The sequence below is a fragment of the Anser cygnoides genome, chromosome 1 (genome assembly GCF_040182565.1).
Source record: "Anser cygnoides isolate HZ-2024a breed goose chromosome 1, Taihu_goose_T2T_genome, whole genome shotgun sequence".
Classification (NCBI taxonomy): domain Eukaryota; kingdom Metazoa; phylum Chordata; class Aves; order Anseriformes; family Anatidae; genus Anser; species Anser cygnoides.
Window position 1 is genome coordinate 200,702,795 of NC_089873.1, and position 26,993 is coordinate 200,729,787.

The 26,993-nt window shown below is 52.0% G+C and overlaps 1 protein-coding gene across 5 annotated transcripts in view; it reads right to left on the reverse strand.

Annotated features, from left to right (window-relative positions):
• AMOTL1 (angiomotin like 1) overlaps positions 1-26,351 on the reverse strand; it is a 76,234-nt gene extending 49,883 nt beyond the window's left edge. The window contains exons 1-4 of one of the 5 annotated variants that reach the window (XM_066989867.1): positions 26,193-26,351; positions 20,376-20,511; positions 18,317-18,367; positions 942-1,088 (exon numbers count right to left, since the gene is read on the reverse strand). In XM_066989867.1, coding sequence (XP_066845968.1) covers positions 942-1,088; positions 18,317-18,367; positions 20,376-20,460 — 283 coding nt within the window. In that variant the 5' untranslated portion in view covers positions 20,461-20,511; positions 26,193-26,351. Of the gene's footprint in view, positions 1-941; positions 1,089-5,693; positions 6,311-9,543; positions 9,669-13,904; positions 13,993-18,316; positions 18,368-20,375; positions 20,512-26,192 lie in introns of those variants that run through there. The other 4 variants (XM_013178107.3, XM_066989865.1, XM_066989866.1 and 1 more) reach the window with 4 other exon arrangements.
• Positions 26,352-26,993: the final 642 nt, after the last annotated feature.

A 26,993-nucleotide genomic window follows, 5' to 3' on the forward strand; every position in this document is an offset into this window, starting at 1 on the left:
CTTAACTGTGAGAATAGGTCATTTCCACTAACATTTTTTTTTTTTTTTGTGGCAAAAGCTTAAACATGATTGTGGGGCTTGAGAGGGAGAGAAGATTCCCAGGCTGTTCCACTCCATGCCTGCTCTGCAAGATATACTTCTCCTCTGCTTTCCCTGGGACAACATTACCTGCCCGTCAGCCTGACTGGCTGGGGTGGCAGCCTGGCCACCAGGTTTCTGAGGGTCTGCCAGCTCCCTGGGCCAGTGCTGGAGCCAACAAGAAGCAGATACGTGCACAGATAGCTGCACAACAGCCAAGCATCCACCTGCATTATATGCCCCCGCGGCTACAGCAAACTCCTACTGCTGTATTTGCATTATCACAGCGCACAGAAGTCTTGCCATAATGGACATTTCTTCAGACTTGCAATGAAAACCTCCCTTATGTGAGAGAAAGCTCGCAGTCTAGTTATTAGACTAGCAGTGAAGGAAGTGGATAAAGCCAACGCCACACGCTCAAGACAGCTCTTTATCATACACCACGAGGATTTTCTCTCCTGTGCTAGTCACCCGTCGGCATCCTTGTATTCAGGAGATGCACTTTAGGAGTCTATTTTTGAGGTCCGAAAGGACTGAGCACCGTGTGCCTTATACAGGATACCAGCAATCCTGCTCCCTCAGCAAAAAGCTACGGACCTCAGTGCAGCTGTTCAGAGAAGAGCATCCGCGTCCAGAAGGACGAGCAGAAACGGTGCATCCTCCACAAGCACGGGTGACAAACGATGGTGGGTTCTGACACTCGTGTCAAAGGCAACTCTCCTTTGACCGTGCTGGGGATGAGGAGCTGGGCTTTCACCTCTGTAAATATTACTGCAAACGGTCCGAGCTGTTTGGTTTATGCTCAGGGAAAAGCCTGGATGTAACTGCGATGGGTTCCTGTGGAAGAGTGGCCACCCACTTACCAGCTTTCTCTTTAGCGCTGATGGCTTCAGCTGTTAGCGGAGAAACTTCATGCCTGCCAGCGAACAACTGGTGGTCCTGGTAAAGAAAGCCAGCGTCTTCCAGTAGCTGGCCTGGGGTGGTAGGCTTGTAACAAACAGCTGTGGAGCCTGCGAGGAAGAAAGATGGGTTGTCAGTAAATAAACCACTTGCATGACAAAGTATAAAGCCACGATTAATGACAGAAGCCCCCCAAAAATCATCTTGAGCCTTGTTAGGTGCCTGAGAAGCCCTGCTGGGCTCACCCAGCCAACCATCTCTGCTGTCCTCACCACCACATCAGCTCTGAGCAATGAGTGGCAGCTGCCAAGTCATCAGTGCTATTTTGTGCACCAGCACAGCCTGGTTTCCAGTCCAGGACCAAAGCAAGGCTGACCAAGCCTGGCTCATAATAGCCAACAGATTTACAAGATGCTCATAGAAGTTGTGGAGTCTCCTCCTTGGAGATCTTCAGAAGCCACCTGGACGTGGTCCTGGGCACCCTGCTCTGGGTGTCCCTGCTTGAGCTGGGGCTGGACCAGATGAACCCAGAGGTGCCTTCCAACCCTTCTGTGGCTCTCTGAACAGCAACAAGCTCACAAACGAGGCACAGCCCCAGGACACGAAGCCAAGACCCAGCATAAAACCAAAAGAGGGAGTGGGTAAGGAGGAGGACAGACGGAGAGGTGAGGACCCAGCCACACGTTCAACAGGGCCACAGTCTGAAAGGCTTAACCGCAAAATCTGCTCACGTCTAACAGCTCAGTAAGACAGAAAATTACCGAGACATAAAATATGGCCAACGCTATCAAGGGAGTTCATGAATCACTTGGACCAGATGTTCTTAATACGGTAGAGAGAGGATGTAGCTGGAGAGCCCCCGGACATGTCCGGCAGGAGCCGTGCTCCCCAGCTCAGGCATCCCATGGACAGGGGAGGCTGGATCAGTCCCGCAGCACCAGGCTCTCTGGACGTGCACTGAGGCTCATCCTAAATCTGCTCTCAGGGCGCCTTTTTCTAGCAGTGTTTGTTTTAACGAGCTCACGCAAAATGCCTCGTGGCCGTGTTAAGGTGGGAATGGCATTGGCTTCTTCCCCTTCCGACTCCTTTCTCCGAGCGCTGCCTCATCTTCCCAAAGAGAAGGCTCGTTGAGGTCCAGACCTTGAAGGTGAGCATCTCATCCCCCAGCGGGGATGCAGCCAAATCCCTCTCCACAACACCACTGGTTGCCAAAAAAATTGGGCTAAGAGATGGCCATCAACCTCCAGCACTGCTGAGGGATGTGCTTGGGCAGGAGGTGAAGGGTTTGTGGTGGCATCAGCAGGGCGTCCACCCATCCCGGCAGGGCATCTGTCCATCCTGGCAGGGTAGGAAGCCCACGACCACAGGGACAAGCTTGCAGAAGAAGCTCACACATTTTTACGTCCAATTCTTCGCTGACTCCACACCCCTGCATGGACCAGGGCAGCAGGAGGAGGCAGGATCTAGCCCATCGTCATTGCAGGCATGAAGACGCAGAAATTATTTTCCTCTGAGTGCCGAGGAGAGGAAATGGGCATTTCTGCGAAATGTTAATGAATTCAGCACTTCACCATTTATATTATGCACGAATCTGCACGGCGGTTAGCTATATTTAGAGAGCAAGGAGGGAAGATTGCTCACTTGAGTAGATACGAGGCAAATAAGTTTGTCAAAATTAGCACGGGAGACAGCTCCAGCACAAATGCTGATACAGATACAGACAAAAAAAAAATCTCAGGACCCAGTTTCCAACACGACCTCCATAATCTGGCGCAGACCATCACCACAGACACCCTTCACTGCTCCTGCACACACATACACGGCCCTGGCCTGGAATTGGGGATTCTGCCTGAAACAGAAGAGTTACGAGTCCAGGCTTGGTTTGCGAATAAAAGCTGGACTGGGATAAAACAAAATCTGCACACACAAGGAAGAAAAATGGTCTTGAGCATTGCAAGCAACCTCAACCACCAGCTAGGCTTCACCACTCACCGAACAAAGCCTAAAAGAAAGAAACTGCTACTAAAATTTTACTTTCTTTCATTTGCCTCCTGCATTTTGAGCCAGCAGACACCCTGGGGTAGCATCTTCAAATCTTCCTGGGTGCAAAAAAGCAAATAAAGACTTGGTTTTCTGTAATGGCAGCAGAAATTCTCACTGCTGACTGCTTGTCTTTGGGGGTTGTACCCACGGCAAAGGACACAGGGGGAGAAGCAAGTGAGATGGTTTTGCTGGGAATTACAGCAAAAGGTGAGGAGGGAGATGAGAAGCAGCTCACCCAGGGAATCCGGTGCCCACAGGTGAAGGATTTAGAGACCGAGCAACATCAGACGCTTGCTGGGACACCTTGGTTAGCAGCACAGGCTCCTTCTGTCATAAGAGAGAGCTTCATCCTCAGAGGGGCACTGAGCCCTCCAAACAGGGAGGAGATGCTCCCCAGCTAAGACCCTGGTCTTGGGCATTGCCCAGAAGTTGCATGTTTTGGACCAGATCCCCTTCCAGCACAGCTCATGCTGCACCGAGGCACTGCTCCGAGCTTCTCCCCCCACGAGACCTCAGTCTGGCCAATTGCACTGGCCACCGTTCACCAAAAGTATTATAAAGTTAATACCTTAAATTAAAGATAAAACTGAGGGAGCTGCATTGCACTACTGAAAGGCACACTTTTATGGAAACCCCTTTGTTCAGCCAGCCAAAACCTTCCCACGTAACAGCTCCGCTCCCTAACAATGTGAACGCCCACCATCCATAAGCATAAAACTTTAGGACAAAAATAAAAACCCAGCTGCAAGTCCACGGCACATGCTGCCACATCACCGGGCACCACGGGACCATCGCCCCTCCCAGGACGCATCCCCAGGGAAGGGCTTTAACCCGGAGGATGCAGAGCGGTGCACAGACGTCACCCTTCCAGCTGCCGTATAGCTGCTACCTCTGAGGCACTACCACGTTCCAGTCCTCGCTGGATTCACCCTTCGTTACCGATTCTGCCCTGTCTGAGTGCCTGCCCGGCACCCGTTCGTGCGTTTCCCTGGTTTAAGCTGAGCACACGTCACGCCGCGTTATCCCGGAGCCTCACCACGCAGCCGTGCAATTCGTTTGAAGATTCCCGACTATTTCGGTGAATCACTCGCTGAGATTAACGCCAGGGACTCGGCAAGGACCCACAGATGGAGGAGCGATGCTTGAATATTTCCCGTTTCTGATGTGGTTTCGGTCTGGTTTTGAGTGGGAGCTGAACCAAAACCCCATAGGAAGTGCGGGGCCGCGACATTACAGGAAAGCCACGTCTGTAGAGCAACGCCAGCATCTCCCAGCAGCACATTTCCTCCTCAGACCGTATCTGGAGTAGGCGGTGTTCCTTCAGCCCACTTACACGTCTTCACCAAAACACCCCAAAACTGACAGAACAAAAACGACAGCGTTTCAAAGCCCCCACCTGTCCTCCTGTCTCGCAGCCGAGCCAGCAGGGAACATAAATACCTTATTCCACCTTCAAAATGCTTCCTCCGTGGAAGTATCCCAGGCCACCGAGAAAGGAAGAGAATTACCCAAGGGCTCTCCTGCCCAAAAAAAGCTCCATGAGCCCCCCCAGCATAGGTACCGTCATTTCCCTCGCCAAAAATTGCATCATCCAAGTGAGCACCGAACGACAAAGGCTAATAAGAAAAGGAGATGGGGGCGTCCAAACCCCATCGCTGCCGAGGAATCGGGCGAAAATACCCAAATTTAAGGGCAGCTAAGGCGGAACGCTCTCCGTTTCGCTTCAGCCCGACGCGCCGATTTTCATCTACGTTTCCCCTCGGCAAAAAAAAACACAAAGCGACCCGACGCCGAGCTCGGCGCAAAGCAGAGCAGCCACCCTTGGAAAGCAGCTCCCGGAGCTGGCAGAGGATCACATGGATGCTGGGAAGCGCGGGGCCAAGCCTCCCTGCCCGGCGGATGCCCGCAGATCAGGTGCACGGGCGTGCAGGGGCACACGGGCGGCGGCAGAGCTTTCATCTCGCGGGGATAGGATTTTTATGAAATTTTAATCATTCACAGGTTGTTGGTTTTTTTTTTCCCCCTCCTCCCCATCTTCCCAGGCTCGCACGCTGCGGAGGAGCGGGATGCACGGGGGGTGTTGTAACAGCAGCGGGATGTTATCGCACCTGCACAGGCAGGCGGGGCGAGGAGACACGCTTTCATGTGGCTTCGGCACGGTTTGCAGAAAAATACGTGCCTCTATTCATTATAAGCTACGAATTTGCCTCTAAGGCTGCGGCACCGATCTGCAGTACCGCCTGGATTTATAACGAGGGCTCAAGGAATCGAATCAATAATTGAAATTTCTGCTTTGATCCAGGCGCCGTGATTACGACTTCTGTCAGCGTCGCCGTTCGGAGATAAAAGGTGAGGCGGTGTTCAGAGCTGGAGGCAGGGAGGGAAGAAGCTGTCGAGGAGTGAAGTACAAAGGCTGGCACGGAGCTGGTGAATCAGAGCAGCGCTTGTACTGGAGACATTTCACTGCTCTGTCAATTCTCCTTCCCAAGGCATGAAAAAAGCCTTTCATCCGAGAGAGAAGTCATCATGCAAATTCTCAGGGAATGAAAACGCCTTTTTTTTTTTTTCCCTTTAGCAGAAAATAATATGATCGTGCACCAACCAGCCACAACATATCGACAAAGCATCAGCAAAGCCGGAGTTTAAGCTACGGTCAACTTTGCTGTACTTACTGCCTTTAAAAGCGATCACATTGCAGACAGGCGCTGGCACGGTCGGTTTCACGGGATATTTAAGCCCTTCCATTAATTAAACAGAAGTGAAACGGGACCTCGGACTGCACAGACACTGCGGGTCATTAAGTCCGGTTCCTCGGTACTTCAAGCAACCACGTTATAAAGCTCCCCTCTCGCTCCGCTTGAACGGCACCTTAAAAAGCAGAGGTTTTTATTTTTTGCCCCGTTCCTCCCATTTGGAGGCTGTTTAGGGTCCCGTTCCTCTGCTACACACACAAACCCCTCTCGTTTCCCGCTCGCGGCCCCGCCATCGCTCTTTATCCACGTATTTTTTCGCCAGTGGTGTCCTTTAGGTTAAATAGCTTTCTCCCTGAGTCATTCCCACAAACTCGCAAGCGTACAAAGGAGTCTGGGATACGGGCAGAACAAAAATAGTACAAAGACCGTACAGTGCTCTTGAACGGAAAATGCAGGCATTGAGCTCTATCTTATGCATCTTCATATTTCTCGAGCTTTTCCTTTTTTAAACGCAGCCAGCCCGCCGGACACCAGGCACTTCGTCTGATCCACGTTAAGAGCCGCTCGTGATAACCCAGCCCTGAGCGTAACGCAAGGGCTCTGCTTATCTCAGACGGCACGTCTCAGGGAAAAAGACACGAAGCCTTCTTCCCACCCGAATATATATTGAAGTTACGAGCCTCCCATTGTTAAATCATCACACGCAATTTGTATTCAGCCGCTTTTGAGAGGCAGAAGCGCAGCAAAGCCGTTACCCGCAGAAGCGCTAACAAGATAATTGCCTCTCGCTCCTGCTCCCGAACGGCTGAGCTCAGATTTACAGCGGGGAAAATCGCTCTAGCGGCCCGCTGCGAGCAGCCTGCGGCTCCAAAAAGGTTCAGAAACGGCCCCAAACCCACAGATGCTGCAGGCAGGGGAAGACGTACCCACTACGGGACACCCAAATGCCCTGCTCGGCCCCGGGACCTGCTGCCTACCCCGAGCAGTGCACACCCGGGTGCCTCCAGCCACCTCGGGGGACCCCGGGGCCATCCCCAGATCCAGCAGGGATTTCCCCTAAATAAACCAAACTAAAGCACGCTTACACCAAAAACAGCTAGCCCCAAGAATTGTTCTGTTATTTCATCCCAGGCTCTGCTTTCCCGAAATGCAGCATCCCACTGCTTCTGCTCTCACGTGCACCGGGGCGCGTCTGGAGGGACTTCGCTCGGCTGTTCCCCAGCTTTACGTCCCAAAAATTCACTGCTGAATCCCACCTGCTGAAAAAGCCACATAAAACACCAGAAAAAGAGATACACTTTCTAAACGCCTAAAGTTTCAATAAAAACAGCTTCCTTAATGATTTTTTAATAGAAGAAGGTGACGTTGTTCTTCTTATTAGCATTATTTTGTATTTCTATTTCTGATGAATGAAGGCTGTTCTATTTTAAAATTCAGGACATAAATGGGAACCAGACCACATCCACCCCAAAGCTGCCAAAAAGACGCTGCTGTACGAAACCAAAAATCCTCCTGGGATTTTCCCAAATCCGCAAAATATTCCCCAGCACCGAAGTTTCCACTGGGACCACTCCACAAGCAGCCAGTCGCTGGGTGAGAACGTGAGCGCTCAGCCCTCCTCTTCACAGTTTCCAGTCCGGTGGGGCCACGAAAGGCACGCTCTCCCACCTCACCCCAAAAAACACTGCCCCTAAAGCCAGCCCGCTGCTGGAAACACCCTCAGCCTCGTCCCCCCTGGGCTATCGGATCCCGGGGGCACAGCAGAGCCCTCCCCGGCGAGGCCGAAGCTCCGCGGCTTTCCGAAATCAGGGTGGGTTTGTCCGGCCAGCAGCGAGGGAAGAAACGGTTTTAATTTGGAAGCGAATTTGGAAGCACGGGGGTGGAGTAAAACCGCCGAAGCTTCCGCAGGGGAAACCTGTGCTTCGATCCGGTTTCGCACCGCTTTGCTGCAGCCGCTGCGGACCTGGCGGAGAGGCAGGGATCAGCACCGAGACGCGCACCCGCCGGGTAAATGCCACGCGGTCGCCTCCGGGACGAGCAGCACGGGCGCTGCCCCGAGCTCCTCCGCAGCATCTCAGCAGTCATTTGTGGGTACGAACGAGAAATAAGTTAGAGCAATCCCGAATTCCGCCACCCTCGGGGGGCCTCGGAGGGGCAGCACCTGCGGCCAGGAGGTCGAAGCTGTCCTCTCTCGGTGCTTCCCGAGGGGAAAAGCGAAGCCTGGGGCACATCCCTCCCCCTCCATTCACCACCCTAACACACTGCACCACGCCGGCATCACCCCCGCGCCAAAGCCTCGCCGGTTTCTGCCCTTTCTCCCCTTTTACAGCCTCGCTCCCGTTTCCCCGGCAGGACGGGGACGGGATGCTTTTCTGTCCGAAACATCCTCTTGCCGGCCCCGAGGACTGGATCCCTTTTAGAGATTTTAGAGCCCAGCGAGCAGAAAGTCGTTCGGAGGCATTTCCCAGCGACCGGAGAGAGAGAGATGCGCATACATCCACGGACATACACATATGGGAACGGCACCCTGGAAAAACAAGGGGACACCCCGATTCCAAAGCCACTCCTCTCTCAGAAAGCTGTCTCGGCTTATTTTTGAAGGGGAAAAATATCAAAAAAAAAAAAATATATATATACACAGATACGTATACAAATATCAAAGCAGAAAGCCCCAAGCTGGCTGGACGCAGCCCGAGGCCCCGCGGACGCCCCGGCGCAGCTCTGGGTCCCCGCAGGCGCGTGGCAGCCCCTCCGCACAGCCCCAGGAAAACGAAAAAAAATAAAAATAAACAGCAACAAAAAAAAACCACCACCGCACACCACTTTTTTTTTTTTTTCCATCGCAAGAGGAAAACGAGCGAGCGGCGACCTTCCTGGATGTAAAACCACGGAGCACAAAACCTGGCGGGAGGACTGCGATGGGGGGGGGAGTGTAACTTGCCGTGGGGTTTGGGGTTTTTTTGGGGGGTTTAACTCCTCTTTCAATGCATTTTGCGCTCGGACACGAGTTTCTCCCTGCGGGGGTAGGGGGGGTGAAATCTCAACCCCCCCCCGGTGCAGCACCAGGAGAAGCCGCGGCAGGCCCCGGGTCCGAGCCGCAGCGAAGCCCCGTCTGCAGCCAGAACCGCCCCCCCCCCGCGCTCCTCCTTCAAAATCCCCCCCAAAAAAATCACTTTTTGGGGCCGCCCCCGTTTTTTGGGGCCGCCCCCGTCCCCTCTCCCCGCTCCTCTCCCGGTTTTCGGTGCCGAGCGGGGAAAACTCCCCCGGGTGCCCCGGGGAAGGAGCGGGGGGGACACGGCCCCGGGCTGGGTGAAGGCGGCCCCGAGCCCACCGGGGGGGCGGGGGGGGGGTCCCCACGACAACCGAGGGGGTCCCACGGTCACGGAGAGGTCTCCACTGTCACCGGAGGGGTCCCCACGATCACGAGGGGGGTCCCCACGACCACCGGGGAGATCCCCACGGTCACGGGGGGGGGATCCCACGGACACGGGGGGGTTCCCACGGACACCGGAGGGTGTCCCCACGATTACGGGGGGGGGATCGCGTTCCCACGGTCACGGCGGGGTCCCCACGGTCACCGGGACCCCGGAGGAGGGCCGTTTCCCACCGGATCCCACCCCCCCCGCCTTGCCCGCTCCCCGCGCTCCCCCCCCCCCCCCCGGGCATATCCCCGGGAGCATCCCGCCGCGGTTCCGCCCGTGCGCCGCCGCTGCCCCGCACACGTGGCCGCGGGCAACCCCCCCCCCGCTCCGTTCGCGGGGAGCTGCGGGCGGACGGACGGACACGGACACGCACACGGCCGGACGGGGCCGCCCCCCCCGCCGCTTACCTCCGGCTCCGCGCCCCGCCGCCCCCGGCAGCCCCGCGGCCATCCGCGCCCCGCCGCTCCCCGCCGCGATCCGCCCGGGGCCGCGGGGCGGGGCGGGGCGGGGCGGGGGAGGGGGCGGGGCCTGGCGCTGTGGGCGGGGCTTTGGCCGCGTGGGCGTGGCCGAGCCTTTTGCGGGCGGCGGGGGAGGGTTGTGGGCGTGGTCTGCGTCGGTGGGCGTGGTTAGTGGGAGGGGGCGTGGTCAGTGGGGAGGGGGCGGGGTTAGTGGGGAGGGGGCGTGGTCAGTGGGGAGGGGGCGGGGTTAGAGGGTAGGGGGCGGGGTTAGTGGGGAGGGGCGTGGCCAGCGGCGGGGGGCGGGGCTTGTGGGGGCCGGGGCAGCCCCGGGCCGCTGGGGGAGGCTCCGGGGCTGGGCCCAGTCCCAGGGGCCTGTAGAGGCACGGGCAGTGCCCGTAGGGCCACGCGGAGCCGCAGAGCCGTGGGTTAAGCCGAGGCAGCCTCCCTTAGTCCCTAGGGCAGCCTGCCCAGCCCCTAGGACACCCTTGCCACCTCCTAAGGCATCCTCCCCATCCCCTAAAGCATCCTCCCCATCCCCTAAGGCAGCCTCTCTGTATCCTAAGGCATCCTGCCTATCCATAGGATATTGTCCCCATCCCCTGAGATATCCCTCCCCATCCCTAGGGCATCCTCCCCATCCCTAGCATATCCTTCCCATCCCCTAGGGCATCCTCCCCAGCTCCTAGGGCCCCAGCCCCTAAGACATCCTCCCCATCCCCTAAGACATTCTTCCCATCCCTAGGGCAACCTCCCCATCCCCTAGGACACCCCTCCACCTCCTAAGGCAACCTCCCCATCCATAGGACATCTTCCCCATCCCCTAGGACATCCTACCCATCCCCTAGGGCCTCATCCCCTAGGGCATCCTCTCCATCCCCTAAGACATCCTCCCCATCCATAGGATATCGTCCCCATCCCCTAAGACATCCTCCCCATCCCCTAGAGCCCCATCCCTAGAGCATCTTCCCCATCCCCTAGGGCACCCCTCCACCTCCTAAGGCAACCTCCCCATCCATAGGACATCTCCCCCATCCCCTAGGGCCACATCCCCTAGGATATCCTCCCCATCCCCTAGGGTCTCATCCCCTAGGGCATCCTTCCCATCCCCTAGGGCATCCTCCCCACCCCCTAAGACATCCTTCCCATCCCCTAAGGCATCCTCCCCATCCCTAGGGCACCACCCCCAGCCCCTAGAGCTCCATACTCCAGGGTATCCTCCCCATCCCCTAAGACATCCTCCCCATCTCCTAGGGCCCCATCCCCTAGGACACCCTCCCCATCCCCTAAGACATCCTCCCGACCCCTAGGGCATTCTCCAGCTGCACCCCGAAGCCCTGAGCACGGGGTTACAAACACAGCCCCTTCCCCTTGCTGCCCACCTGCTGCATCGCCCAGTTGCATGCGTGCAGGGCGCTTCACGCCAGCCCCAGGATTTATGGGACCAGCTCTGTGGCGAGAGGAAATTGGCCAGCTGGGGTTTCTCTGTGCCTCAGGACGCCGGCCCCACAGGACGCGTTTCCATCTCGATGGGGCTGAATCACCAACGCACCGCGGCACCGCTCCCCGGGGGCTGGCACAGCCCGGCGCTCCCCTCCTCGGCACATCCGACCCTCGCACGGAGCCGTGCGGGGGCAGGCGGGGCTGAGCAGCCCCTCTGCACCCTTTTCCCAGTGATGCCCCATGAGACGGACTTGTTTTGGGGTGCTGGGCACCGCCAGCATGCTGCTTGGGTTCCTGCATCCCGTTGTCCCAGGCGCTTTCAGCCGGGCGAGCCGTGTGGCGCGAGCGTGGCCGCCCTTCTGCTGGCACTCCTCTCTCCTCGATCTTCATACGCGGACACAAGGTTCAGGCCCCAGAGGGACTGACGGCGGGCTCTGCTTCCAAAATACTGCGCTGAAGGGGGAAATTTGGGTAGAAACGCAGCAAGAGCTGCTGTCCCTGCGGGATTCTCTGAAGCTTTGGAGCTGAAGCACCCACAGGAGCCGTCTGAGTTTTAGAGGCACTGTGCTCCATGGTGCGGGGCTGGTTTGGGAACAAGCACGGCAGAGACCCGGGGCACCTCCCTGGGCAGCTGATACAGGCTGGGTTTGCACTTGAGCAGAACAGGGAATTGCAAATCCCCTCTGCTGTTCAAGGGGGAGGCAAGGAAAAACATCGCATCCTTGGCACACATTTTAACTTCCTCGGGGAAAAATAAACAGACTTAGGGGAGCAGACTTGGATGAGAGAGGGACGCTCAGTTCCCTCACCTGCTGCGAATGCCCTGAGTATCTCACAGCAGATAATTTAGGTCCAAATTCAAGATTTTCAATGACTAAATCCTCTGTGAAATCAAGGCAAACCTTGACAATAGATTAATTAGACACCTTGATCCACTGGACGATCAGGTCTTTAGTATCCCCGGTTGTGCAGCATCCTCTCCTACCTGCCCTGGCGAGGAATTCTGGCTTTGCTTACACACACTGGTGAACCATGAGCCCGCCTGTCTATAAATGGAGGCAAAACTCATCAGCGATGATTTCAATGATAGAGGAACAAACGTATCGAGAAATGGGATTATCTGCCCTCTTGTCTCTCAGTAGTATAGCAAGGGCAGCACGAGTTGCGCCGCTGCATTTCCGAGGAAAGCAACCTGTTATTCTGCTTAGAAGTGTAATTTCTCTTTTTCCTATATCCCTCATTTTCTGGAGCATGTTTCCAAGTGATTTTCAAAGACTTTTTCCTCTTTTAATTCCATTCTGATTCAATAAACCCAGAGCTGGGGACCTCTGCGCCGCTGTCACCCCCAGACCTGGGGCTTGACATCCCAAGCCCCGAGTGACCCAGGTGCGGATGCTTGTAACATTTCCACCCACCCACGTGCGCAAAGCGCACAGATTCCTAATGCCACAAGCAAACAAATGACTGTACCACCTGCCCCATCGGATGGAAACAGCCTCGCCTTTCCTCACCAGCCACAGCTCGTGTCGGCTCCTTTTGACCATCCTCACCTTCCCCCAAACACCCGTGAGCTCCGGGCAGAGGTGAGTCCCCTTGCAGCAGTTTCAAGCCCCGTCTGGCAGAGGTGTGTGAAGAAGCCAGCTACCAGGTGGGCCGGGAGCTCAGCTGCTGGGGCAGCCCCGGAGAAACGCACCCGGACAAATTAACAGCCACTGTAAGGTTTACGCAGCGACACCTGCGAATATTTGTCAGGTCCCCTCCGGTAAGTGCTTCACGGGCAGGGTTGTATCTGGAGGCAGCAGAAAGCGCTCTGCACATCTGTTTTTCCAGTTCTGCCAAAGAGCCTTTCATTTTTCCCCAATAACTTGACCTGCCCGGTTTCTGGCAGGCGCTGCGCAGCAGAGCGCTGCTCCCTGGGCTCCCTCCAGCACGGGATGAGGTCAAGGCAACGAGGAAAAAGAAACAGCTGGACGGCTGCTCAGCACTGGGAACAAACAGCGCAGGGTCCGGGGCTTTTTTTTTTTTTCTTCCTTCCCTTTTTGCTTATCCAGTGGGATTTCATTCCTGGATGAATTTATTCCCCTGGCACGCTGCAGCACCGAAGCAGCGTTTCCTGCAGTCAGCGGCTGTGGGAGCCTCCTGCTCCTGCTGCTGGCCCTGCTACAGGTGCAGAGAGCACATCAGGATAACCACCGCTGCGTCCGTTTATCCAGCACGGGTCCTTGGGCTTTCCACTCATCCACACGAGCATTTTGATCCTGATTTCCCTGGGTGGGTTTCACACCCTGCCCTCCCGCCCTATTTTTCCATGTCAGCACGCTCCCGTTAGCCTGCCCAAGAGCCTGGGGCAGGGAGGGCTGGGGGTCTCCCTTTTCGATCACATTTTTTCCTTTTTTTTTTCTCTGCCATACAGGCAGACCATCTAAAAACAGTGAGCAGAAACATTTCCAGTGGAGAAGGAAGGACGTGGAAAAGAAGGGGGGGATGAGGGAATGGAAGAGAAGGGAGGAGAGAAGGGAGCAAGCAAGGGAGAGAGACAGAAAAGCCATCTGCACATGTTCCTCCGTGGGGAAAGTTTCTCCCTCCCTGACCTCACTTTCTCCAAGGCCAGAAATTCCACCTCAGGCCTTGCCAAGGAGACAATGCAGGGCCACAGAGCGAGCGTGAAATGTTCTGGTTTCATCATTTGCAGAACAAAAGGAACACAACAGCCACAGCCTGATTCATATCTGCTGCAATCCAGCAGCCAGGCTGTGGGAGAGGAGAGGCAGGCGGGGAAAGGAAAAGAAGAGGAGGTGTGGGGTGGGGGTGGTTTTTCCTCATGGTTAATCACCGTAGACGCACAAAGGACCGCCCCGGCTTACACTAACCTGGTGTCTTCTCTCTGACATGGCCACTAAGCAGATGACAGCAGGGAAAATATAAGGAAGAGGACAAACACATGTGCTGTTTCCTCTAGTACACAAACCCATTCTCCAGCAGTTCCTGCGCTGCGGGAACTTCCTGAGCCAGAGGCTGCAGCTACATCGTTGGGTTTGAGAGCCCTTCATGGACCTTTCTTCCATGATGTTTTCTAATCACTTTTTGAGCCCATTCATACTTTTGGCAAGCTGGACATCCTGTGGCAATGAGTTGCACAATGTAATTGTGCACTGTGTGAAGACATACTTCCTTTGGGTTGTTTTAGGGCTTTCCTTATTTACTCCTATGTCATTCATAACTCCCATATGTCTACCGTATCCTCCTTCAAGCACCTCTTTTCCACCTCAGCAAGCTGTAATTTACCCAGTGTCTCTTTTCATGGAAGCTGCTCTGTCCCTTGGTCACCATTGCCTCCCTTGCCCTCTGCTTAGAATCACAGAATCACTGAATGGTTTGGGTTGGAAGGGATCTTAAAGCCCACCCAGCTCCAACCCCCTGCCATGGGCAGGGACACCTCCCACCACACCAGGTTGCCCAAAGCCCCATCCAGCCTGGCCTTGAACACCTCCAGGGATGGGGCATCCAAAGAGAAGCTCTGCCAGGGCTTCACCACCTTCTGAGGGAAGAATTTCCTCTTCATACCTAATCTAAACCTACCCTCTTTTAGTTTAAAGCCATTCCCCCTTGTCCTATCACCGCACCCCCTGACAAAGAGTCCCTCCCCAGCTTTCCTGTAGCCCCCTTTAGGTACTGGCAGGCTGCTGTAAGGTCTCCCCGGAGCCTTCTCTTCTCCAGAGAAGCCCAGAAATGGGCTCGTAGCTCAAGGTACCATTGAGCCATGCCCTGGTTACTCAACAGCAGAGCAAGGAGGGGTTTCCAAAGGTTGGGTTGGGCATGACAAGCAGAGCCCAGTCCTTAAGAGGCAGAGAGAAAGAAGTGTTAGGAAGGGATTTTCCAGCCATTGTTCATTCTATTCTCGGAAACATCAGAATGATCAAAAGCTTTGCAAATGCGCAGGAAAGGAGGATATGAGTAACAGCCAGCGCAGATTCAGCAAGAACAGAGCTGGTCAGACTAATTTAATCTTCTGTGATGAGGTGATAAACCTTGTAGATGAGGGGGGAATTGGTGATAGCATTTATATGGGCATATATGTAAGGATTTTAATACCGCATCATATGGTATCACTCTAAGCAAGAGAGAGAGAGGGGAACCTGGGCTAGAAGAAAGAATTAATAGATGACACCACGACTGGTCAAAACCCTTCTCAGAGCTTAGTTACTAATGCCATGAGGCTACGCAAAAAGCCTCTCCTGAATCTGGTACTGATCAGCATTTCCAGGAATGATTCAGAATCCAAGCACAGCTTTTTATGTTTGCAGTTGACATCAGGCTGGGACAAACTGCCAGCAAGCTGGACACGGGACTGGAGTTCAAGGCAGGCTTGACAAGCAGGAAAAAAAAAGGATGTGAGTTGGTGATCTGCAGCTGGGTAGCGCCTGGAAGAGGAGAAGCTCCAGATGAAGTGGCAGTTCTGTGTGACCTGCAGCTCCCTTGCCAAGCACGAGCCAGGACCATGCTCTTGTGAGAAAAGAAGACCTTGAAAGAGATGTTGGCACTGCACTGCTCCCAGCCTGGCCCACAGAAGGGCTTTCTCCAGTCCTCCTGCCCTCTGATGGCCTCAGCCAGAGGGCTTCTTCCAGCTCAGGAAAGATGAGAAACATTTAGAGACAAAGAAGAGCAGGGAAAACCACTACAAGTCTAGAAAAAACATCCTGTGAGAGAAGGGATTTGGGTTATTTAATACAGCCAATGGAAGGATGTATTAAAGAAAGAACAACCTTCAAGCACAGAAGACACAATGAAACAAAGAGAAAACGAGTAAACTCTTTCTGCTTGGTTTTGGCAGCACAACGCGTCATTGGCTTACGTTCCAGACATTTAATTAGATATCAAGAAAACTTGCAGCGTTTGGAGCAGGGAAGCACTGGAGCAGGCTCCCTGGGAAGGCTGCTGGAAGTTCTCAAGACAGGTTGCTCCACCATGCCTTGGCGGTTTTGTCTGTGAGTCTTGACCTCGGGCAGAAGGGAGGCGTAGCTGACCCCTGCTCAGACCTGCCTTTCTGTGACTTTTAGGACAGTGAGGCTTTGTTACCATATCGATGTTTTGTCTCAGGATGTCGTTATTAAAATGCTGCTTTATTCTCTGCTCCTCTACCAGGTGCCCCGTTTCACAAGGGCTGAGCACTGACCTGGAGCTGCCAAGCCCTGGTTCCACCACCACTTAAATGCAGCACACATCTGATGGATGCTCTCGTCCTCTCCCCCTGCACCCCGTGGTTGCTCTTACCACCCCGCTGGCCTGGCAGAGGAGCTCATGCAGCTGTGCATGACTCAGGTCAGGAGGCTGATCCAGCTGAAAATTCACCAGCCAGGAGGGAGGCAAGAAGAGGGATCGGTTTTCCATTACTCGTCCTGCTATCTCACATGCTTTTGTCTGCTGCGTCTACCTCGGATGGAGCAATCACGTCTTGTGCTGTGCTTGGAAGGCAGAGTGGAAATGTAAGGTGATACGAGCGCTGCTTTCAATAATCTTTTCCAGACTGAGGCATGTCTGATAGCACTGGGCAGAGGGAGGTGGTGTCCGAGGAGCTTCTGCTGCCCCTCAGCTGGGAGCAGGGCTGGGCAGAGCCCCTGGGAGATGCTGACCAGCACGGCCAAGTGCCCCAGTAGGGAACAGCTCACCCTGGATGCCACACACTGCTTTGTTAACATGGGGGAGATGCCAGGAACCGGGCTTCCCTGCGCTCCATCCCTGATGCCTGCCCCATCCAGAGTCCTGCCCCTTGACCGAAGTCATCAAGAAAACAGAGATAAATCTTATTTTGCACATCGTAAAAATCTGCTTCTAAACTAAAACCAACCAAACCTTATGTTGAAGAGGGAGCTTGTCTTTGTCACAGACTATGTTTGCTCAGACTTGGAGGTTTTGCCAAGGCTAAGAGAAACAGGCGCCTGTCCCTGTAGGAAGGCACCAGTCAAGGGAAAATTGAAGAGACGCAGAAGATCAAGAAGAAAAGGAGCTGGAGGAAGCTGTGTCAAAGAAAACGTGTTTTAAAGTAACTTCATTCGGTTTAAATCAGCTGGGCAGTGAATGAGGCAGCCAAGGGGAGGTTGTTGGCTCTATTCCCATTCCCTGTTAGACGTCCGTCTGGCCAAACGCGTGTCAAAGCAGTCTCTATCCTGACACCAAGTGGAGAGAGCTCACAAGAACTCCTTTAAAACGCAATCAAATGTATGAGACTGCCAGTGAGGAGAGCTGCTGGCCCAGCCGTCCCTTCTAGAGCCAGCGAGGCATCATGCAGTTCATGGGCATCTCTGGATTTACAGTATTTTTTTCAAGATCCTGGGTCTTAGCAGCAGTGGTTTACAGAAGAGGTGGATGCACATGATAAAAATCACCACTCTGGGCTCCTGCACTTTTACCATCCTACCCCAGTTTCTACCAGTTTCTCATGTTTTGCGCAGCCCAACACATGCACACTGAGCACCCTTACTGGGGACAAGGAGGGTTTCAAGAGCAGTGGGGAAACCATTGCCTGTAAAGTGAAGAGGAGGGCTCCTTTCCATGAGGAAGAAGGGCTGGTGCTCTGCCATGCGGTGATGGAATCCATGGTCCCATTAAATGGTGCTGAGCCCGGCACCATCCCCAGCCACCACCATCTGCTCCATCTCTAGCCTTCCCCCATGTCCTCAGGAGGGGCTGGTGCCTCCTTGATCTTCCCCCTTCCCTGAGTGCCAGACCTGCAGGGTTGGAGGTTGGGGGGACCTCCTGCAGAAGTTCCCCACGCTGCACCTCCTCTCCTCACCCTTTCCGCTAATTCATCCTGAGAAATGCATCTTTCTTGACCATTGCCTTGGAATTAAGGGGAGATTGCTTTCCTCACCTCTACTTCTGGCTCCCAGGACTAAAAACAAAACCACAAAACCCAAAGCCAAACAAGGAAACAAAAACTCATCCTGTTGCAAGGCATCAGAAAGTCACAGAAGTGCCAGCCAAGGGTTGGACTTCCAACCCAGAGCCCAGCAGCACCCAAGCACTAGGAAGGCGGCAGCTCAGCTCCCAGAGAAGAAATTCTGCACAAATTTCACACAGAAAGGTGCTAAATGCCTCCAGCATCCATCCCTCTGGTGGACAGAGTTCAAAAGCAACACAAAAAAAGGCCCTGGTGGTGATGAATTTAAGCACTGGAAAACATTCAACGTCTGCCCTGAGTTTTAACAAAGTCATCTCCTAATCACTCTGCTGGGTACAGAGGAAAAAAAAAAGAAAGAGGAAAACGTATTGCGTATGGACTTACCCAGCTGATCCCGAGCAAACAGGGCTGGTGCACCTTCAGAAATGTCATTGTCTGAGAGAAGAAGAAGAAATGCTCAGAAAGGTCAGCTCAAGAGGTAGGTGCAGAGAGCTTGGGTGAAAATGCCCGCTTTAAGCTCACTCTGCACGTGCCTTTCCCCCTTGGGGACAGACAGGTGATGGCACAAGCTGCTCAGGGGCTGTGCAGCCTCTGACCTTGCAGGTTGTTGAGACCCGGCAGGATACGGCCCTGAGCAGCCAGGTCAGACCCCCCAGATCCCGCCCATCACCCTACAACGCTCTGGCACTGCAGCGTGGGCAGGGGATGTGAGCTGCTTGCAGTTGCACAGCTCGATACAGGCAGGACTGAGAGATGACTGTTTTGGAAGTGGTGGAGGTTTATTTATTTTCCAGCACTTCATTCAATAACAAAGTGCTGCTGAAGTCCAGGAACTCAATGTAATTTTCAAAAAGAAAAAAAAATGCAGAGTTTTTTTTTATTATTATTTTACTTTATTTTATTTCATTTCAGGTTTAAAACACTTGCTCAATACCTTGGCCAGACTAAATAATAAAAAAAAATCATAGTCTGGAAACTGTGGACTGCTGCTAGGGGGATCACAGAGGGTGTTTAAGACAGGCAGGTTCATGACATAATATAGCAGTCTATACCTATGGCACTGCTAAGAGATCTTTCCCCCCACTATAAAATGCTGTGAGATCAGTTAGAAAAGACTACTAGTTTAGAACAGCAATTGGCTGCATACAAAACTAAAGTCCAATGTTTCTTTAACTGCTTTGTGTTTTTATAAGCTGTTGATGGCAGCAACTCTGCCCTCCTCTGCTTTACAGACCCAAGCGCGGTGGGATCCTGAATCCAAGAGAGATTTGGTTGCTTCAGCTATAAAACAATAACAAAAAGCATGCCCGTGGCAAAAAATAATAATAATAATAATAAAAATATTGAACCAGAGGTTGTTCTAAGGGGCAAAAAACAGGGGCTGTGGCAAATCCCCCATGCACATCTCTTAGAGATGCCCCACACTGGCTGGCTTCAGAAACAGCAGCTGTGCTGTTAAAAAGATGCTAACCAAGGGTGCTCAACTGGGAGGTTGTGCCAGGGCTGCTGTGTTCCTAAAGCATTAATTTCCTTATCTAATTCAGCTCTGGTGGAAATGGAGGTGATGCTGTCCCCAGCGAGGAACAGCTGGTGCTGGCCTGGGGTGATGGGGCCGGGCAGGAGCACATGGGGTTCCGTCTGCCACATGTTTGAATGGGAAATAAAAAGCAAATCCCAGCAGCTGGCTGGAAATTAAGTAGAGATTAATTGATGCAGGAAATTGGTCTGCTGGCTATTTCCCATTGCATCTTCCCCAAGTACTTTCCTGGCAATTTCTGGAGAGTCATGCACTTGGGCTGGGAGGTCTGGTGTCATGTTAAATTGGAATGAAACCTTAGGTGGTCCCGCACAGGGCAGCCCTCATCCCTCCTGTTGCTGCTGGGACAGTGTCCCTGAGCACCCATCCTAAATGTTTCCACACAAATATGGTTGAAGAGAGAATGGAATCTTTTACCATCTCTCTTCCTCACTCCTCCTCAACCATGGTCATCGTGGACAATTAGGGTGGTGACACCTACCATAAGTGCTGTACTAACTTACCAAAACTTTTTTATTTTTATTTTTATTTTTATTTTTATTTTTATTTTTATTTTTATTTATTTTTATTTTTATTTTTATTTTTATTTTTATTTTTATTTTTATTTTTATTTTTATTTTTTTATTTTTATTTTTATTTTTATTTTTATTTTTATTTTTATTTATTTATTTGGCAAAAGGCTATTCCAAGGAATGAAATCAAGCAACAGATTGAGCGTGTCGGTCAATCTGCCAGTCCCTGCAGTTTGGATCAGACCTTTCCCACCTTTACATTGAGCACTACTTGGGCTGGATATAGCCGCATGCAGCCCCTAGGACTACTGCAAGCACAGTGATGGGCAGCAGCACATCGGGAAGGCTCCCAGCATGGTCACCAGGCAGATTAAAAACTGCAGTGATGTCCTACCTCCTTTCACACTGGCAAAGGGATGGATCCCACCACGAGACAACCAGTTGGTTTCATCCAGCTTCCAGTTTTCACCAAGGTCCATCTCTGATCTGCAGCATCAAAGCTCTGCTTGTGATGCCTCCTGCAGCTCTCTCTGGGGAATAACCAGAAGACAACACTGAGTGCCTGTCCTGCTCCACACCACTGACAGCTGCTGAGGAGCTTCTCTCGGCAGAGGAAAATGTCTTGTCAACGTTTCAGGCAGAAAGGAAAAGATTAAAAATTTCGTGATTCAGGGAAGAATATTGGACCAAGGGGTAGGTAGCTGCCTCTGCCAAACCTCAACTTATCATATTGACAAGTCTGTTGGCCGGGTCAAAAGGCCACTGATACTTCAACTATCTCCAATTTCTGCTAATGCTGAGAAGTTCCTAATCCCTTGCCATATTTCTGGGGATGGAGTTTTATTTCTGAGCAGGATGATGTACTGCGAGGGCATTGGGGTTCACAGCACAAGGAGACAGCAGCTCACATTTTCCCTCCCAGACCCCTTGGACCTGTGCATCTGTGATGCACCGGGGACATTTCACCCATCTTCCTTTCCCTAAAGTAGGGTTATAGAATCACAGAATGGCTTGAGTTGGAAGGGACCTTAAAGCCCACCCAGCTCCACCCCCCTGCCATGGGCAGGGACACCTCCCACCAGCCCAGGTTGCCCAAAGCCCCATCCAGCCTGGCCTTGAACACCTCCAGGGATGGGGCATCCACAGCTTCTCTGGGCAGCCTGGGCCAGGGCCTCACCACCCTCCTTATACCCAATCTAAATCTATCCTCTTGCAGTATAGAACTATTACCCCTTGCCCTGCTGTTATGGACCCTAGTAAAAAGTCTTTCTGTCCTTCTTATAAGCCCCCTTTATCATCACAATTTATAGGAATTTGTTGGAATTTGATGCCATCATGGGCCTGAATTTAGGGTGCCTCTGGGAGGAGCAGGTAGCGATGGAGGGACACCATCACAGCAGCACCATTTCTTTAGGAAACAAGGCACAGGAAAAGAAGGATGTGCCCTTTCTCCGTGTCCTAGCACCACATGTACGGGCCCTGTCTCCATGGCCCAGTCCCACCACATGCATGGGCTCCATCTCCATGGCCTAGCACCACCACATGGGAGGGCCCTGCCTCCATGGCCTAGCACCACATGTATGGGTCCTGTCTCCATGACCCAGCCCCACCACCGCATCTCCTGTGCACGGGTGAATCCCGGCCACCACCCCACCATGGGGAGATGCCACAGGAAGACGTGGCAGCCCCAGGTCGGCATGTCAGCCTGGCAAGCCAGCTGTGTCCCCGTCGGGGTGAATCATGGCTGCACCAGCGCTTCCCTGGCTGGACAGGCCTGTGAGAGGTCACTGCACCCGCTCCCTTGCCCAACACCTTCATTATATGGAATTAAATCCTTGTGCGGGTGCATTTGCTGAGCAGCACACAGAACAGGTCACTGCTGCGTGCAGACGGTGTGATGGTTTTTTTTGATGTTGCAAATTCACCCGAAGCACAATTACGAGGTACTGAAACTCTCAGAGAGTTTGGGTTGAATATGTAATTAGTTTTAGCTGAAAGAGCAAACATTCTGAGAGAAGCTGCAAGACTCCATTTTGACATTTTAATAATGAAATATTTTTGTTGTTTTTTCAAATGATGTTTTCTGTCTGAGAGTGACCTAGTTTGCTTTTTCTTTTCTTTTTTCTTTCTTTCTTCTTTTTTTTTTTTTTTAAGCTATGGAAAGCACTAAATAATCCTAACCAGAATGTATCATGCAATGCCTATGAAAAGGAATAAAAAAATCCAAGAGAAGAAAAGAAACATTCTCCTTTAGGGGGTGACCCAAAACAAAAAGTATTTTCTATTTTTCAGTTCAGCAACTGAAATGAAAAACCTATTATTTGCACAGCTCCACTACTGAAAGGCATCTCGTAAACGCGTACTGCTGGCAATTTATTCTTTCCACCTGCCAAGGGACAGGCTTGCCTGCAAGTTCAGTAAAAGTATGAGAGAGAAAGAACGAAAAGGCAATTTATCAACACTGCAGAGAAGATGAAATGGCTTTTCCATATTCACTCGTTTCTTTAACGGAAGAAAAAAGCCAGCTTCCAGACCCCAGCCCTTTGCTTGCTGTCCATCTCTGTTCAGAGTCACATGGACATGAAATGGTTCAGACACAAGCCCTGAGCTCCCATCAAACAGAAAATTAATGGCAAATGTACGACTTCCGACTTTACTGATGCATAAGATCTAGTCAGTACAGGAGAAAGCAAAAGTAGGTTGGCATGGAAAGAGATAGACACGGAGCAGGGCCCACCAGCTGTAAGCAATGTTTGTGCAGAGGACTTGCTAAAATACAAAGGAACAGAAAGAGGCATTGCTGCTCTGCCTGGTGACTTGTGATTTACGCTCTGGCTGCTCGAAGTGCTTGGGCTTGTTGCAGTCAATAGCCAGCACCTATTACCTCCATCTTTTAAGAAAACAAAACAAACAAACAAAAAAAAAATGTCAGATTTCCAGAGTGCCTCCACTCAGATCCTGTGCTCAGTCTCCATTTAGAACAGGAGAAGCTCATTTTACACACCCACAGCTTCCACCAGTCATCTGAAAGCACAAGATGAGCAAAGACATGACATTCCTGCTATGATACGTGATACCTTAATACAATATAAAAAATAATGGAAGGCAGGGTAAGTTAAGACCCCATTTACTTCACAGCCTTCATTATACTTCAGCTAACACCCACACAGATCACAAAGCACTGTCCGTTTTCATCTTGACCTATAAAGCTCTTCCAAACTGCAGAATAAAATAGCATAACACTGGAATAATGATTTCAGCAATATTTTACCACCTCTCTGATCTATAAGAAATGGCTGGCAGAGAACAAGCCTCGTTCAGGCTCCTCACTGGGAACATTTCTAGTTTAAAACAATTTGCCACACAGCACCTCTGGGCGCCCAGCAGCTGTGCTGGGAAATTTTTTTTCAGTATCATGAAATGCAGAATTCACATTGCCAGACCAGGAGGAATATAAAAGTTAATGACTTGAGACTAACCCAGATAGACAACTGATTACAGTGTCAAACCCTAAACACTCCAGCAAGCAGGGCTTAAGATAGACGACAAGAAGAAGCTGGCAGCTCTCACCCAAACACAGCCCACAAAACCTGCTCCATCCTCACAGCTCACCAAAACAGGACATTGCTGACTGGATGTGAGCTGTTACATGAAGGATCTCCCATTTCTCAGAGCTACTCTATCTCCTTGCTCACAGTTCAACTCCAGAGCTGTTGAGCAGGCTGTAGCTGCAACCACCTACTTGATGGGAGGGAAAAAAACAGTGACATCTTCCAGGAGCCACAGACTGGAGGTGGTTTCCATGGTCAAGGTAAGTATTTCTGGTCCTTCTTTCTTCCACAAAGAATGAAGGAGGGCGTAGTTTCACAAGATGCTTACTCCCACCTGACCTGGTGCGTGGTTAGGGCCGGTGATCACCACACACCGCCTTATTGGTCTGAGCTTCCAATGCAGAGAAGCAGCTGGTATCAAATGATTTGGTTATTTGGATGATGAACCTTTCCAGTGACTTGTGGTGGTTAGGAGCTCATGTGTGAAGCTTGTAGAGCAGGGTCCAGCCTAGCGGAGTGGTGTGGTATGGGGTACCTTGATGGTGGAGAAGCACCAAGTCAAGCTGATACTGCCTTGGCCCCTATGGGAGGGCCGTATCACAGAATCGCAGAATGGCTGAGGTTGGAAGGACCTCTGGGTCCATCTGGTCCAACCTCTGCTCAGGCAGGGACACCCAGAGCAGGCTGCCCAGCACCATGTCCATGTGGTTTTGAATATCCCAAGGAGGAGACCTCACAACCTCTCTGGGCAGCCTTTGCCAGGGCTCCGTCACCCACACATCACAGAAGTGCTGCCTGGTGCTCAGAAGGAGCCTCCTGGGTGCCTGTTTGTGCCCGTTGCCTCTTGTCCTGGCACTGGGCACCACTGACAAGAGCCTGGCTTAGTCCTCATTGCACCCTCCTTTTAGGTATTTATAGACACTGATGAAATCCCCCCTGAGCCTCCTCTTCTCCAGGCTGAACAGCCCCAGCTCTCTCAATCTCTTCTCACAGGAGAGATGCTCCAGTCCCTTTGTCATCCTCATGGACCATGGCAAGGGCCAAGCCAAAGTGGCTTGGGAGAACAGAACTTGGGAGAGAAATCTGTTTCTGCTCATGTTGCAAACCCCCCAGCAGGGGCTGGACATTTCTAGTGCATTTCCAGCAAGAAAGAGCACCAATCATTTTGGGGGGATTTGGGATGGACATTGGCCATGGCAAAGGGATGAGGAGGGCAGCCAAGGCACGACTGAGGCAAGCAGAAGGGGATGAAGAAGGGCACTTGGTCTGGCTGGAGAAGAGGGAGAGAGCTTGGGCAGGTCGCTGCATTTCACCTCCCACTGCACCACTTTGCCCTGAACACTCTCCTTTAAGTAGTCCAAAAGGTGACTAATGAGCTGTTTGTTAATGCCATCATTCAAAAAGCTCTGTTTGTAGCTGGTCTTAAAGAGTTTTTTTTTAAAGCGGTGCGTTTCAGCCAACTGGCACAGAGCATGATCGCAAGTTAATTACATGACCTCATGGTAGTTATCTCAAACTAATACATCATTAATCTGATCTTACGACAGCTACAGGAGAAGCCCAGAGCCAAGAAGCACTTGCAGGCTCCCCAGTCCCCAGGACAGAAGCCCTTTTCATAAAAGCTGAGGGTTTACATACAGCAGACATGTCAGGACAGGCTTCTCCGCAAGTCATATCGCTCCCCTTGCCAGAGAGAAATGGAAAAACAAATAAACAAACAAAAAAAAAAAAACATCCAGGAGCCATGAAACACATCTCCTCCAAAAGGATCCTTTCCCAAAAGAGCGGCCACCATGGAAGCAAGCAGGTGGGCTCCCAGCATCACAGGGGGACATTGGGTTGTCTCTGGTGCATAACAAAGCCCTCTTGGAGGGCCTGGCCCAGGCTGATATCAGGGGTGATATTCACAGGTCTCAGGTCACCTGCTCTGAAGGGGACAGGAGCTCAAACTCTTCTATATCCCTTTGGGTATGGAGTAATTGTGGAAAGCAAATCAATAACTACATGGCTATTTGCATGCCATGATTTCAATTGAATAGCCCTTCCCTATCTGGGTACATGCATCTACATAGATATTCGGGAGCAATAACTTGAAAAGCTTTAAAGATCTTGTCTTTAAGGTCAGCCAAGCTCTTACTCCCACTCCTGAGCAAGGACCCCTCAGGAGTGGCCCCAAAGAACAAAATGGGACGCCCACAGCCTCTCCCAGCCCTGACTGCCCCTTCAGTAAAACCCATCTGAGGTTCTGGGTCAACCCAGGTTTGGGGTGGTTTTAAGTAAGGTCCCCCAAGTTACTGCAGGGAATAATAACATTTCTTCTACTTTTCTGTTTTCTTCCAAATTCAGCAAATTAAATTGTAACGCAATGATTCAGATGTTAAACCACCTAATTCAAAGACAGTGTCTCTTTTTGTGTCTTCCACAGATCTGCCTGTGCTAAAACAATGCTACCAACCACCACCACACCTCATTTTTTGCCACTTATCTTCACCGGTGATTAGCTGCCAGGTTGTTTTACCTGTAACAATCACTTATCTAGTTAAGAGATGATAATTTCTCCATGCTGTTTGTTTTTTGCATCCAGATTTCACCTCCCAGCTCCAGTCTCAGATTGTACACGATCTCTCAAGAAGCAGTAAAATACAAATGGTAAATCTTACCTCGCACAATGTCCGTGATTTCTCCAGCAACAAAAAGAGCCTGTGCCTCGGTGCTGCAAGACCAAGCTTTCTTTCTCAGGGAGGTGTTTGTCATTTGTTAGGAAAGGGCTCCACAAAAACTATGCAGCCATTGCCTGGACTTGCTTTGGGTTGTGTGGGTAAGTCACGGGAATTCAGCTGCTCTTGTGTGTTCAAAGAGCTTCAAAATACTCTAACCCACCTATCGGCATTATGGTTCCCGCAAATATGTGAAGTATGCATTTGTCTTCCTGAGTCATATAATTATCTTGGAGAAAGTAAAGCCACGGAAGTGCAACGGAGGGGAAAAACACGGACTGGCCACTTGAATTCCTCGAAGGTCAGCAGTGACCCGGCAAGAAGATCACCTCCAAAAGGTGACAACGGCATGAAGGAGACTGCTAATTCCTATGTACCAAACATGAATCTAATGGAGATGTGGGGCTGTGTGCTTCCACTCCTGCCTTTCCCCATGCTAGAGGTGCCAAGGAGAATCGGCAGCACCTTCTCGAAAGCAGACAGAGTGCTAGGGGAGCTGGCGTGAAGCTTGGTGGATTGCACAGGTTACAGCATGGCCTCTGGCCAAGGGGAAATGTAGTGGGATGATTCCCGGGTGACTGACGGTGAATGGAGACTGAGTCATCAGTGATATGAATTGAAAAAATGATGTGAGGCATCAGTGTCTGGGCTAGTTCCATCTTGATAAGGGTGGTGGGTGGCTTCCTGCATTTTCTGTTGAGTCAAAAGCACCTGGGGAAAGGTGACAGCAGCAAAGGAATTTGT